The following is a 14114-nucleotide window of genomic DNA, read 5'->3' as shown; positions in this document are numbered from 1 at the left end:
GGATAAAAATATCTGCTTCAGATGTTTAAAGGTGAAGGGTTCACCACGCCAAGGCTGTACACAAATCCTTCTCTTAAATATGAATGAAACACTTCCAGGTCAGGCCAAGACACGCATGTCTCCATTAAGATGAAAATAACCTCCTGGTGATTTAGCATGAGCCTATTTGTCAGAGATTTAGTGCTGTGTGTGTTTCAAGGCGCACATGCACGTCTGTCGGAGTGTTATTTATCTGTTTGTTCAGGGTGTGAGTTAGTAAATGATGAGGCTAATGACTTATCCATCAGCAGGTCAATACTGCCGATAATCAGTCAAGACTGAATAGATGTCTTTAGTGGTGGACTAGTGGGGACACACCATGAGATGCTCATGATTGGCTCCCAGGCAGAAATGATGCATGGATTTATCTGGTGGACAGAGTGTTGGAATAGCAAGATTTGGATAAGCATTGTTTTCTGGGGTGTTGTGTTTCTATATGCCCACTGTGCTATACTGTACTAGACACATTGAAAGATTATTTTATATATTAAAGGAAATGCAAACTGATGTTTGCTGAAAAGAAAAAATAGTAACATCATGTAAAACACTGTTATATGTACATATTTAAAAGTACTAAAAGTACTCATGTAAAAATAAATACACCTTATTATTCAATAGTTTGTAGAACCCCCTTCAGCACCAAAAACTCCTGTAATCGTTTCCTGTAGGACCTTACAGGCTCTCACATCATTGTAGAAGAATTTTGGCTCACTCTTTTTTACAATGTTGCTTCATTTCATTGAGGTTTGCAGGCATTTGTTTATGCACAGCTGTCTTAAGGTCCCACCACAGTATTTCAATCAGGCTGAAGTCTGGACTTCGGCTGGGTCATTGCCACACCTAGATACTTTTATTTTCCAGCTATTCTGTTGTAGATTTGCTGGTGCACTTGGCATCGTCCTGTTGCACGACCTGATTTCAGCCAAGATTTAGCTGTCAGACTGATGGCCTCACATTTGACTCGAGAATGCTTTGGTATAAGCTGGCTGCTACTTATCTTCTTGATTCCCGTGAAAGCAGTGGGGAAACCTGCAGCCAGCTGAGACTGAAGAAGTCACTTTGATGAAAATGCTACGTCCAGATGAACAGAATCAACCTTTGGAGATTTACTTACCTGGATGATTGAGAATGCATCAAGATGAGAGTGTACTTTGTTTTTCACAAGTCTGCATAGAGTCCAGTGAAAACGTTCTTTGTCATGTGACTGTATCATTTATTACTTTAAGGGAATATCTTTGTAGGTGAGATAATGACCACAATGATTGAATGAGCCTTCCTACATTGTTCAATCTGGGACTATCTTCAGCCATACATCTAGATACTGGTAGACATTACATTTTTCTTCTAGGTCCTCATTAGACTTTAAATATAAAAACTTGAGTTTATACAGTACCATGCAAAAGTCTTGAATCACCACTTATTTATTTATATTTTTCCATGAAAATTAGTGCAGTGATTTACTGAAACATGTGCAAACTTACATAGCAATATAGTATGTACGGCAATAACAGTGTGAACAATTCAAATGAGTTTTAAAGGAGGTGTTTGAGCACCTTTATTCTCCAGTACAGCCTGAACTTTCTTAGGCATGCTTTCTTAGATCTTCTTTAAGTAGTCTTCAGGAATAGTTCTCCAGGCTTCTTGAAGGAAATCCAAGGCTCTTCTTGAGATTTTGGCTGGTTTTCTTCTTGTTTTTTTGTCCAGATGATCCCACAATGCTTCAGTAATGTTGAAGTCTGGGCTCTGGGGCGCTTGTCCATGACTGTGTTAATTGTGTTTCATCTTGTTTTTCTGTCCAGGTATACTTTAGTGGCAGAGCAGGTCATACTACTAGTCTCTTCCACTTGTTGTGTCCTCTGTGTGTCCTGTTTCCACATATTTGTTAAAGACCATACTGGGATATACCAAATGTTTAGCTAACAACTCTTGGGAATCACCTTGTTGGTAAAACAAAAAAAAAAAAGAGTGGTTATTTTATGCCTTGTTATCTTTGGGGTCTGAATGTGTAAACACAGCACTGGATCATCTCTTGAGTTTGGTGCATGTTTTTATTTCTTTTTTCTAAGTTTTGCGTGAATGATTCATAGGTCAACTTTAAGTGACTTAAACTAAACAAAAAAAAAACCCAACTCCTCTGAAAAGGGTCTGGTACAAAGAATGGACTACAAATGAGTGAAAGGGGGGCCAATGTTTGTGTTTATCTGAAAGGGACTCTCAAGCTCAGTATCCATTTTCTTTTCTTTCTTTTTAAGATAAAAAAAAATTAATGTTATTAAGAGATAATAAAGCAGATGCTTTTTTTCCTGTTTTTAAGGGGCAATGTTAAAAGTACACATTTTTTGATTGGTAATAAAAATAATAACTTTCATCCAAAGTTTTGCATCTTTCTCTGTTCACCAGGGGATTCCCCTTTGACTGACCAGCAGGTTGTTGGTTTCCCACATGGGATACTAGCGTTTGAATGTTTGCCTGTACAGAGATTCCCAGAGACCAACTGGGCTTTAGACTCGCACACACATTTGCACATACAAAGGGCCTGGGCCCACAAATATAGAACAGTCATAAATAGAACTGGTATTCCATGTGCAGGCTGCATTACTGAGGACATTTGTGTATGTGTGTTTGTGCGTCCCCTGGGCAGAATTGTCTGTTCCCACGACCTGCCCTCCATCCGTTCTTCCTTCTCTCACTCATTCCCTTCCTCCCGTCTTCCATTCACTGGCCAGCATAATCAAACAGAAGCTGGTCTGGCTCAAAAATGAAGAATAAGATGCATCTCACAGTCCATCTGTGACAAAACCAGTGCAGTAATGTTCAAGCAGCCATCTACAGCAGTGGGAATTTGCTGTTTTGTAGTGATTTCTACCTTTTTGAGAATTTCAGAGGCAGATATTTTTCTCCATAACGTTTATTTGACATTTATGTTATATTTAAATAATAGGAATAGGATAAACTGGTATAAATACAACTTTCTAGCCTGCTAACTCTCAACAGACATAAATAAATAAATTTAAAAAGCTGTGAAAGTAGTTAGAATCGCATCTTTATCATGTGACTCTTTAGAGAGGCCCTGTTGCTGGCCTGTTGGCTAGGAGCAACCACCCAATCACACCACCTTGACCAGCTTCATTGTTAAAATTCTAAATTTCTACTTAAACATAAGTATTAACTTTTGAATAATATGGTGATATTGCAGTCAACTGAGGCATATATTTTCTGCAGACAAAGTTCTTACTCACTGCTGAGATGCTATTTTATAATAACCTCTGTAATAAATTCTGGTATTGTTTCATTTCATTCACCAGCGCAGGCATTCAACAGTCTGCAATTTCCGTCAAAATACAGTATATTAATATAACATATGATTCACAAAACACTATATATTCCTCTAAAAAACACAATTCAGTTGTCAGATGTCATCAATAGAATCGTTTATCACTCTTCTCCCTGTCTTTACTATGTCTGCAGTGACACATGTAGACAAAAAGCTTTATTCTATTACAGAATGGGTGGGTGGTGATTTTGCGCTATGGCACTGAACAAATGAATACAGGCTGGGTTGAGTCATCAGATTCACCTCCTGATTATAGCCTGCAGTGAGAATGACATGAGGCCTGCACATTGTGAAGTTTGTATTCAGTGTCAAGAAACAATTACATGGGCTGGCCAGTGCCATGAATAGAATCAAGAGTACCTTTAGTACTTTCTGATGTATTATTGAACCTAAGTATTATGTTTGTGGAGGTTTCTATAAGGCCTTTGTGCACATTTGATGTCTAATGATCATCCTTTAATTTGAAATGTTCAGATGCAGTTTTTTGTCTTCTGAATTTATTCGCTAAATAAAGGCACTCAAGGTTCTTTATAAGCCTGAGATAGCTTGTTTTATCTTTTTTATATCAAGCTGCCTGTGGACAGCTTTTAAGAAGCCAGCTCAATTTAAGAACTGACATGTTATTTGCGCAAGAAGCTCTATCCCAAAGCCTCTGTGAGCTATAAGCGAAGCTGACTCTGTGCCATGGAAGCCTGGTCAGAAGCTATTTAGTTAAGAGTTGATGTTGTTGACTTTGTTTGACATTTTACTCTCAAATGAGCTTCAATTCTTTGTTGTGTTACCTAAGAAAGTGAGCCCATGTCTCCAGAAAATGGCTTTGCGTGCCTCAGGGGCCAGGACAAATTTGTTTCTGGCCATGGAGCACAATGTCAAAGCCTGCTTCACTGTCCTGATAGCAAAGGAGAGCGAGAGAGAGACAGAGAAAGAAAGAGAACGAGAGAGAAACATAATTACATTCCCCCCCAAAATCATTTTATTGCCCTCTAGATAAAAAGGTTCACAGTCAGTCCTTGAGCATTGACCTTCCTGAGCCCGTCTACTTTATGAGATTTGAGTTTGCATTTACACAGCATCCGAGGATCTAACAAATCAACTTCCCTCTGGTTTCTTCCTGCTTAAGAGAGCCATGAAAAGATCAGAGCTTGAGTCATAAAAGAGTTGGAAAAACCAGATATTTGGTGTGTGTGTAAACACAACGTTAGCCAAAGAAAAGAATGGGGTTGAAACAGTCCAGATGTGTGGGCACTACGGACAAATCAGATGTACACATAACTTCTCGGATCTCTGTTTGTTCCTGCAGAAATGAAAGTCTTTGTAGGGCTCAAGCCTGCCATGGATCATTATCCCGCTTTATTTCCCTTCTCTCACACACACGCAGGCACACTTTCCCCTTCTTCTTCCCTGTGCTCTCTCCCTCTCTTCCTGTTTGCAACACACACTCTCACAGGTTTCAGCACCTTTCTTTCATCGAGCCCTCTGTTCCCAAATATTTTGCATTTTGTGGGCCCTCCTCTCCTTTCACCACCCACACACTTCATCATCATCATCTTTGTCTTCCTCCTCACCATCCTCATCCTCATCTGGATACCAGCCGCCAGTTCCACACTATTGCATATACAATCTCCCTCCTTCTTTCGCTCTCTCCTCTCTCTCTCTCTCTCTCTCTGGCGCACACACACAGGCACACACACATCTGGAAACAGTCAAAGCGTCTACATGCACTGGGAGGGGGGCTACCTCTCACTCTCTCTCTTTCTCTTTCTCTCGCTCTCTTTCTCACTCTCTCTCGGTATCACTGCAGAGCTGAGCCGCAGAGGCAGCAGAGGCAGAGAGAAGAGAGAGTTCTAACTCCCAATCAGTAAGACACAGGCAGACAGGCACACAGACTGACTGACAGACACACTGCCGGACCATCATGGACTGGATCAAGACAGAGAAACCCGCCTCCGGATGAGACAGGACGGCCTGGCTTCTGTTTTTTGGGGGGACTCTGCTAAAGATTCGTGGAATAACCGACAACCTTTTGGGAGATTTAACCCCGTGCTTCCCGTGATGGAATATTTACGCTCTTCTCATTTTCTAATTTTTCTCCTCTTCTCTTCCTCCTCCTTTTCTTCATCCATCACTTCCATCTCCCGTGCTTCATTCTCTCACATTTTGACACGCTGTTGAAGATGCGCCCGAATGCGTCTTTTGCGCACTTCCATTGCGACCGTCACTGACAGCGCCCGTTCTTTATAACATTTTCAATTGCTTTCTTTCTTTCTTTTTTGTATACATTTATTAAAAACACGAGAGAGGGGAGGAAGAAAGAGAAAGAGAGAGAGAGAGAGGTGTGAATTGAATTGAACGCGGTGCTGGTCTCATGTTTCTTGCCTAGGGCCCGGATGTACCGAGGGATGCACCGGTGCGTTTTCCCAGCCGGTTCCGCCGAAAGCTCCCTCTTTTTTCTCGCCTTCACCTCCATCATGGGGATTAGGTAATATTCACTCCATCGGAAGAAACCCTCCCCATAAACAAAAACAACGGAATACCCAAAACTGTCCGTGTCAGACAGTTATTTCTTCTTTCCTCCCCTCTTCTTTAATTTCTTTATTTTTTGGGGGCTTTCCCCCCCTCTTGTTATTTTCCTCTCCAGCTTTCCCCCCTCTCTCTCTTCCATTTACCTATAGGGATAACGCCGGACTACATTTATGGTAAATGAAAGCAAAAACATGTACATCCCGGAGGACACCCTTGAGAACCATCAAGGTATGTGGTGCCTTTTTTATTTGTAACTAACAAACATCTAACTGTGCATGAGGGAGGGAGGGAGGGAGGGAGTAGGTAGCCTATGATGTGGTCTCGAAATGGGGATGGGATGGGGAAAGGAGGAGGTGGGGGGAAGGAGGGGGAAAAGGGGGTGGTAGCTCTTCACTCATTTTCAACAGATGGACAGATGCAGCTCTCTTTTCTCCACTTCCCCTCTGTGTGTGCAGTTTGTCTATTTGATCTTTCCCCGCAGGCCCACAGTACTTTGTGCAGCAAGTGAACTTGTGCCATGATCACGCAACAGAAGGCTGCAGGTAGCCGCGAACAGATACGGATGAGGCCTTTTTTCCTTGCTTGATTTCGTCCACGCTTGTCGGTTTGACAAGCCGGAACTCTGTGAGCTCTGTGGCACAATGGGTGGGCAGTGGTCATATTTAGCCAACAGGCAGTTGTAGGCGGTGTATATTATTGTTCAAGAAACATCTGACAGCATTTTGCACAACTACACTAAACTGCAGATACAGAATGTTGACGATACTTCACAACGCGGCGTAAGGCGCTTGCCAACGAGCTCGACCACTATCGATCCCCTTTCTTCTAATCACTAGTTTTATTTTTCACATTTTAAAAGCAAGTTTTCTTAGGGCTCCTTGATGGCAGCACGAGAGAAAATCGCAGAGATGACAGGTGGCAGTAGGAGGGCCTGTAGGACTTATTTGTCTGCTGAGAATTGGGTTGATGGTGTGCTATTTTTGGGATGGCAGCGAGGACAGTAGATTGTTTTGCACAAAACACGACCCAAAGTTCAACCTTAAGGAGTTTTCAAGTGTTTAAGGGAATCCGCGGGCAAAGAGTGGATTGAAATCCTGTGCCGTGCTCTGTTGTACTGTGGAAAGGCTCTGTTTGCATTGCGCAGTATTACGCGTCGCTCCTTCCACCCACGTTGCAGAGAGCAAAGCCCAGCAATGCATTCGCCTATGGCCAGCCGAACCATACAATTCAGCTAACCCTTATTTATCCGATCACTATTATCACCCTCCTGACCATCATCATCATCGTGGTCGTCGTCGACTTCATCCACCACCTCCAGCACAACCACATACCTCTTCCTTGGCGACAGGTTCCATAGCAACAGGGGATGAGGAGAGGGGTGGCGGTGTGTGTGTGTGTGTGTGTATGTATGTAGCCTATGTAAGTGTATCCGTGCGTGCATCTGTGTCGCAGCGAGCCACCTTCACCAACAGTTTGTTTCAAGGAGGAACTCACCACAGGGTGGATGTTACCCAGGAGCCTGAGAAGCTAGTTTGATGACAGTCAGAACAGCACGATGATGTGTGTGTTCAGGTGTGTGTTCAGTCTGTAAGACAAGTGTTGCCCTGATTGCCACAATGTCATCTTAATCCATTATTATCAACGGAAAAGATTTTTTTGGGTCCCCTTTAAACGATATCCAAACAAGTAATGGATACCATCACCACCATGGGGTGTAAGTGAGAGTAAGCAGATGAAGAAAACTGCTGTTTAACACATGTGATTCTTTTCACGATTAGGCGCCACTTGTTATCTTGTAGGTCACTGTGCATAATGCTGTCTAAAAGAGTAGCATGCGAACTCTGCAAAATGTATTTTACTTTAGGACAAGTCAACAGCACATGGATACAGCACAGTTTAACAGTCATGTCAGCTTTTTCTGATGGAGAGCTTGCAAAGAAAAGTGTCTGGACTTCTTGTCCAGACGCTTTTCTTTGCAAGCTCCTTTGACTACGATGACCTGGATGACTGAGAACCTTCACAGACACTTTTCTGATGGAGATTGATTTATGACTTCACTTGTAAAAGTGAAGTTAAACCTTGTAACAACCTTTTCAGGTTCAAACATTAAAAAAAAAGAGTCAGATTAAGACTTTTAAACTCTATTAGAGAAACCTAAGTGAATTTTTGGGCCCTGTTATTTTTGGATTTAGCATTCTTATCTCAGGCTGCACATGTGGGTGGTGGTTTCAGCACCACGGACAGTTCATTCTTCATTGGTCTATTGACAGCTACATGACAGCTATTAAAGAATTACAAAGACATCGACGCTGAGATAGCATTCTTTATATCCTGCTCTACTCTAGTCATTTGTTTTTTGTTTGTTTTTTTTAATGGTGAATGAATCATTTGCATGTATGGGTCAAAGTCATAGAAACCATATTAAATTATGTGCTATATTTATCTGTAGTTTTCATTTGTTAAGAAGGGTTAAGTGGAGGGGAGGGAGGTGGATATATTTTAGGGGCCACTTAACGAGTTTTCCACACATGAAAGATGACAGCAGCCTCATGCAGTGTAGCTATAACAGACATCATGCTTTGGCTAAGTTACAGCAGTTCGGTTTTAATAATAACCACAGTTAAGCCCTTCCTGCCCCTCCTCTCCATCCAACCCTGACCTCTCTTCTCTTTATCGATGGACCTGAAAGAAAAGACAAGTCTCAGACCAGTCGATATGTGAAACTTTAGTTTACAGTTCCTGACATCTAACACCAGATCTGACATTCTCCTTCCTTCATCGATTAGCGTGCATCTTTAGATCTACCCTGTAATTCAGAGTTGATGATCATCTTTACTGCATAATCTCAGTTTTAAGGACTCTTTTGAGTGAGTTGTGAAAGTGCACTCTCGCACTGAGGCACATACAGACCTGTTGCTGCAATGCACGTGTGACCGACGGGGCTGGGAAACAAACAAACACCTGTGGAATCTCTAGTTATTGTAGAGATGCACACGCGCACAAGTATTCACACACAGAGGCATGCACACTTATTACAGCAGCAGTTTTTAGCTGCGTAATCAGCAAGTTGATTTTCCCTGTGGGCATTGTGCTAGAGGCATGATACATCCGTTAGGGGATATTAATTGATTTGCAATTGTTACTCAGGGGTGTTGGCCATCTGCCAGTTCACCTCACTCTGTAATGACTTGACTCGATTTGCTAAACCCCTGCACTGACGTTTTTAAGGTTGTTTCTCATTTACAGACGTAAGCAGAGGTTTTTAAGTAGAAGTGGAGCTATGCAACAGCAGGTTTAAAATATCTTCAGTTCCTATGCAGGACTTACAAGGAGGCTTAGACTGGCTTTAGGTTTGTTAGACTCAATGACAATAAACGTAATTAAAGAAAATCCAGATGAATCAAGGTATCTTTTGAGAAGTCAGATTAGCTGCAGGTGGTAAAGTTGTTGCTTTATTTTAAAAAAAGGGCAAAAACTAATCAAGCATTTCTTCCAGACGTGTTTTAATTAGAATCCACAGGGGCAGAGTAGCTGCTAAGGAAGCTAAGGCATCAATCAGTGTGCTTGACATAGATGGAAATCTGGGCAATTAGGCGCCAGTCAGCTGTTACCCAAACCAGTTGTTGCTCAATATTGGTGGAATTGAATTTTTGGTGTGATAAAATGAACAGAAACCAATCGTTCAACAGTGTTTTGTAACGTGAAAAGTGCCATTTAAAAATAATACGAGTCACAATTAACTTTGTGATCCCTTTATGTTAGTTTGCATTATTCTTTTTTAAAACCTACATTCATCCACAGTAAGGTAAAATCAGCTAATGTTGGGCCTTGTATCATGTCTTCAGTCACTGCAAGTTGAAGAAATAATCCTAGATACATTTGATTTAAAAACCAAGAAAAACAAAAAACCTTTTAAACATTTTTTAAACTTTTCTGTTTTTTAAAGACATACATGTCAAGCAGCAAACACAAACACAGTAGATAAAAAACAATAAAGAAAGATCCAACTTTGCTAGTTATTCCCCAACACTTTACATAGGATGGCTGTGGCTCAAGAATACGACATGCTTGTGTCCACATCTGTGAGCTACATGAGAATATAGAGACAGGGTCATCCTTCCAAGCAGTGATTTACACAGGACATAATCACCTTCAATAATTCAGTGCTGTGGCTGAGATGATTAAATAACAAGTCAAAACTGCTGCATGTGTGTTCAAACCTTTATTTAAACCAACAAGGGTTTGTTATGTTTTTTTAATTTTTAAAATCTTTTGCAGTTTTGCCTTTTGCATTCAACTGCAGCCCAGCATCATTATCTCACATGATCAAACCGGGCTGCTGTATGTCGGGCAAAACTGAGCTCTATATGCTGCGATAATAACTCAGTTTCCAGTACTGTAGTGGTCCAGTCAGATAGAGGAAGAACTACCGATTAGTTATTGTGATAAAGAAAATAGAAGCATATAGAAGCAACTAATTTGGTTGCGAAAGGGTTATGAACAGACAGCCACACAATGTCCACTCTACACTCCACTCCTGTTACCAGAGCCTGCTTTTTACAATATATACATTTATGTTTATCTTATTTATTTAATTGTGTTTTCCCTTGGTGAACTTAACATATCTGAACTATCATGATGAATTTATTATTATTGGTATGTAGTCACTTAGGTCATCGGGATGAAAGGTTACCATAAACGTTTATACATTGTTTTAGATATTTTTAGATATTCCTTTCTGCCACCGTAATCAGTAAAAATTTATTATAAAAGAATCCTTGAACACAAACTTTATCTTGTTAGAAAGTTTGTCAAGAGTGTTGAGGTACTTTCAGAACTATTTTGAACTGATGGCAAACTTGCGTCTATGATACTGACACAACTTTTACTTTTATTTTGGAAGTATTTTTTAAGCAACACTAGATGTCATGAAAAGATGAGCAGCCAACAGTTATTCAGTGTTGAAATGTTATCTGAGAGTCTATTCCTGGTGGTCACTGCGCTGTTTCACCATTGTAAATTGTGTTTAGTAATTGATAATTTACTAAATGTTTTAATGAAAAGATGGCCATATGCTTACTTTGTCACTAACAGGTACTCTGGCTTTCTCCCACGGTCCAATTACATGCATGTTAGGTTGGCTGTAGGTGTGAATGTGAGCATCTCTGTGTTAACCTTGTGACACACTGGAGACCTGTACAGGCTGTACCCTGCCTCTCGTCCTCTGACAGCTGGGATGGGCCCCAGCCCTGCCATGACCCTGAATTGGATAAAATGAAGAAAATAGATGAACTGCAGGCTTTGGGTCAGAGAGACACAGCACCAGTGATGACTCTTGACATAAACCTTTGGTCAGTTTGACACCGAAGCTTTTTTTTTCACTCTGTGTAGGCATGTGTAAATGTAAGTGGTCCGAACAGGAATGACATAAACTAAGGAGCACTAGATGGTGAAGCACTTTGCAGAAAAGTCTTCTGAAAGTCTTTTGCAAAGATTGAGCCAGTTTAACTCAGATATGTTTTCTGATTTTTAGAGGGGATACTAGCGGAAATATTAAGCAGTGCATCAGATTGTTGAAGAGCCCCTATAATTTTGTACTGCCCTTCAGAATCCCTTTAATCTGGTGAACCTCACCCTGGAAGTTGAGCAAAACCACTTAGGTTTAGAAAAAAACTGATTTGCCAGTTACCAAATGATAATTCAAATTAACTTTTAAATAGAATTTCTTGCAAATGAGCTGTGGGCTTGCAAATAGGAATTGCTTTATATTATAGGGTCACAGACAAAAACATCTGGAAACTGCTCTCTCACACTACCCTTAATTCAGGCTTTACAAGAGTAGTATAGAATCATAGAGTCAGCTTATTGTTGACGGGATGTGTGTGCGAAGACATGTTAGTCACAGCGAGGTTGTAATGTTGTAGTGGAGGATGTAATGAGCGATTAAAGGCCAACTAGCATTAAAGAAGCTTATATTAGCATTTTAGAGAGTATAATGGCTTTAACTTAAGGATGTGACTCATCAACAGCTGCGCTTAACGTAAAACTCCATCTGAAAGACAAAAGAAGACAACACAAAGACGGTAGGAAAAGAGGGGTGGGGGGATCGAAGGAGAAATTAGAGAATGAAATGACAGATTGCATTAAAGGTAATAAAAGAGAAGCAAGACTGAGAGAGTGGAGAGCAGAGCTGGAAAGGAGGGATGGAGCAAGAACACTGCCTGGCACTGAAACAGAGGGATCGTAGAGGAGCAGACAATGGAGAGAAGAAACTGTAGGAGAAGGGAATCAAGGGATGGAACGACCATGAAAAATAGTGAGCATCGCAGGTTAGGGGACAGGGCTGGGGCCGAGGGAGAACAAGAACTGATGGAGCACAGTTGGAGGAGGAGAAGGAGGGAGGATTATCTGTGACTCTGTCTTGCTTAAGCCTCTGGTTGGATATTGGAAATCTATCCAGAGGCTGTCCTCTGCTCTTAGTGCTATCGGGCCTCAGTCTTCATTTCTGGTGGGACAATATGCCAACACCGGCAGCACTGAGTGTGTTTTGTGAGTGTATGTGTGTGTGAGAGTGTGCATTTGCAACTGGCTGCCTGCCTACATGCATTGTGCCTGCTTGGCTGCCTCAGTGTGTGTATGCGTCTGTGTTTGGACATGTGTCTTACCTCTCTGATGCAAACCCATACACAGACACACACACAGCCTCCTATTCTATTGATCTGGCTGAAGCCACAAGCGGAAATAATGAATACGGACCTGTAGCATCTTCTGCGCTCTCTACTCTTCACCATGCTCCCTCTTTTTGACTGCAAGTTCTCCGTCTCAGGTGCCTTACCTTAGCTAACCCTCAACTTATTGGCTGCTGTTTGACTATCAAAGTTCCCTAAAGCTTCACTGAGGATTAGTGCTTCAATAATGGTGTTATGGTTAGATTCTTCAATTTTTTTGCAGGAATTTTCCACAGATTGTGTTGATGTATGTCATGAATGCACAATTGATTATGTGGCAGTGAAAGTATTTTTCCACCTTACATGAATTTAATGATAAAACATCCCTGCAAAGCATTATATGCACTTCTATGTGCTTTCAAGAAAGATTTATACAAAACCAATTCTACACTAAACATAAGAGCAATGAAATTCAGTGCTGCAGGCCTATTAGGACATAGTGGGAGGGACTTAATTATAACTTATTCCACATTTAAATCACATCTAGGCTCTTGCATGGACATATGGAAACTGGTTAAAAAATTATATTTCAGTCTTATGTGCCATGTGATGCCTGCAGCATCACCAAGGATCTACAGCACCCATGTGTGTTTAACGCCTCCACTGCTCAGGAGCTGTATGCAAGTTTGTCTTTGGGTGTGTTTGCCTCCTCTATGATGAAGAAGTGAGAGAAGAGTCGGGAGCAGTCTGTCATTCATGATCTGCCATGCATTTGCCTCTTTCGATTTTTCAGCTTTTTTCTCTCTCTATCTCGCAGTTTCTAAATAATTTCTGCCTGTAGAGAAATTACTTTGAATTCTCTCATTTGCTCTCAACCCCAGCCCGACCCGCCCTCCAATCAATCCGCTATCCATTTGGTTTTAGCTCACGAGGTTTAATACGTTTCCTTTCTTCTGTGAAATAATCGGTCCATCTGCCTGCATTTACTGTAAGGCTCGATAGCATTTGCTGTAGATATAACCACAGAAAAGCAAGATAGAAAACACTCTTTATTGCCCCAATGGGGGTGCTCTGCCTATAAGATCAACACATTCACTACTCAACACAAAGTAGATAAACCACAAGTCAGTACACTAACAAGTATGCATCTGGCCTGTTGCTCTAATGTATATGCAGTAAGAGCTTTCCCCGTAGCCACATGGATGTTTTTGATAACCACTAGCCCGTTCTTTGTGCACTCATGACTTGATATTTATATTCTGTATTGCTTTAAGAAAGGTGTGTGCTTGAAAGGTTGACTGTGGAGATTTTAGATTGTGTAAGTTTTGTCAGCAGACATTTAAAATCAGGAAGCAGGACATCCTCTGTGAAGCAGGAACGTTTTGCCTTATTTTAGAGGAAACACCAGCGCGGTGGATCATGTTACTACTGGAGCTTTCTGAGAATTTACTCTGTCCAAATTAGTAGCCTGATGTTAGAGGAAATTGTCTTTCCACCCCGTTTCCAACCTCGCCTGATATTGTTCCCACTTTAAATGATTTCCATGTGAG

The 14114-nt window shown here is 41.2% G+C and overlaps 1 protein-coding gene across 5 annotated transcripts in view; it reads left to right on the top strand.

Moving 5' to 3' along the window:
* Nucleotides 1-14114, top strand: part of cacna1c (calcium channel, voltage-dependent, L type, alpha 1C subunit) — a 218234-nt gene that overhangs the window by 7517 nt on the left and 196603 nt on the right. Inside the window, exon 1 of one of the 5 annotated variants that reach the window (XM_042222951.1) lies at nt 4967-6124. The exons of the other annotated variants lie outside the window; for them this stretch is intronic. Within the exon in view, the coding sequence (XP_042078885.1) occupies nt 6067-6124 (58 nt within the window). The 5' untranslated portion in view covers nt 4967-6066. Of the gene's footprint in view, nt 1-4966; nt 6125-14114 lie in introns of those variants that run through there. 5 annotated transcript variants of the gene reach the window in all.

This window comes from Haplochromis burtoni, unplaced genomic scaffold (genome assembly GCF_018398535.1).
Source record: "Haplochromis burtoni strain Fernald_Lab_line unplaced genomic scaffold, NCSU_Asbu1 Contig_98, whole genome shotgun sequence".
Classification (NCBI taxonomy): domain Eukaryota; kingdom Metazoa; phylum Chordata; class Actinopteri; order Cichliformes; family Cichlidae; genus Haplochromis; species Haplochromis burtoni.
This window is presented reverse-complemented; position numbering and strand designations above follow the sequence as displayed.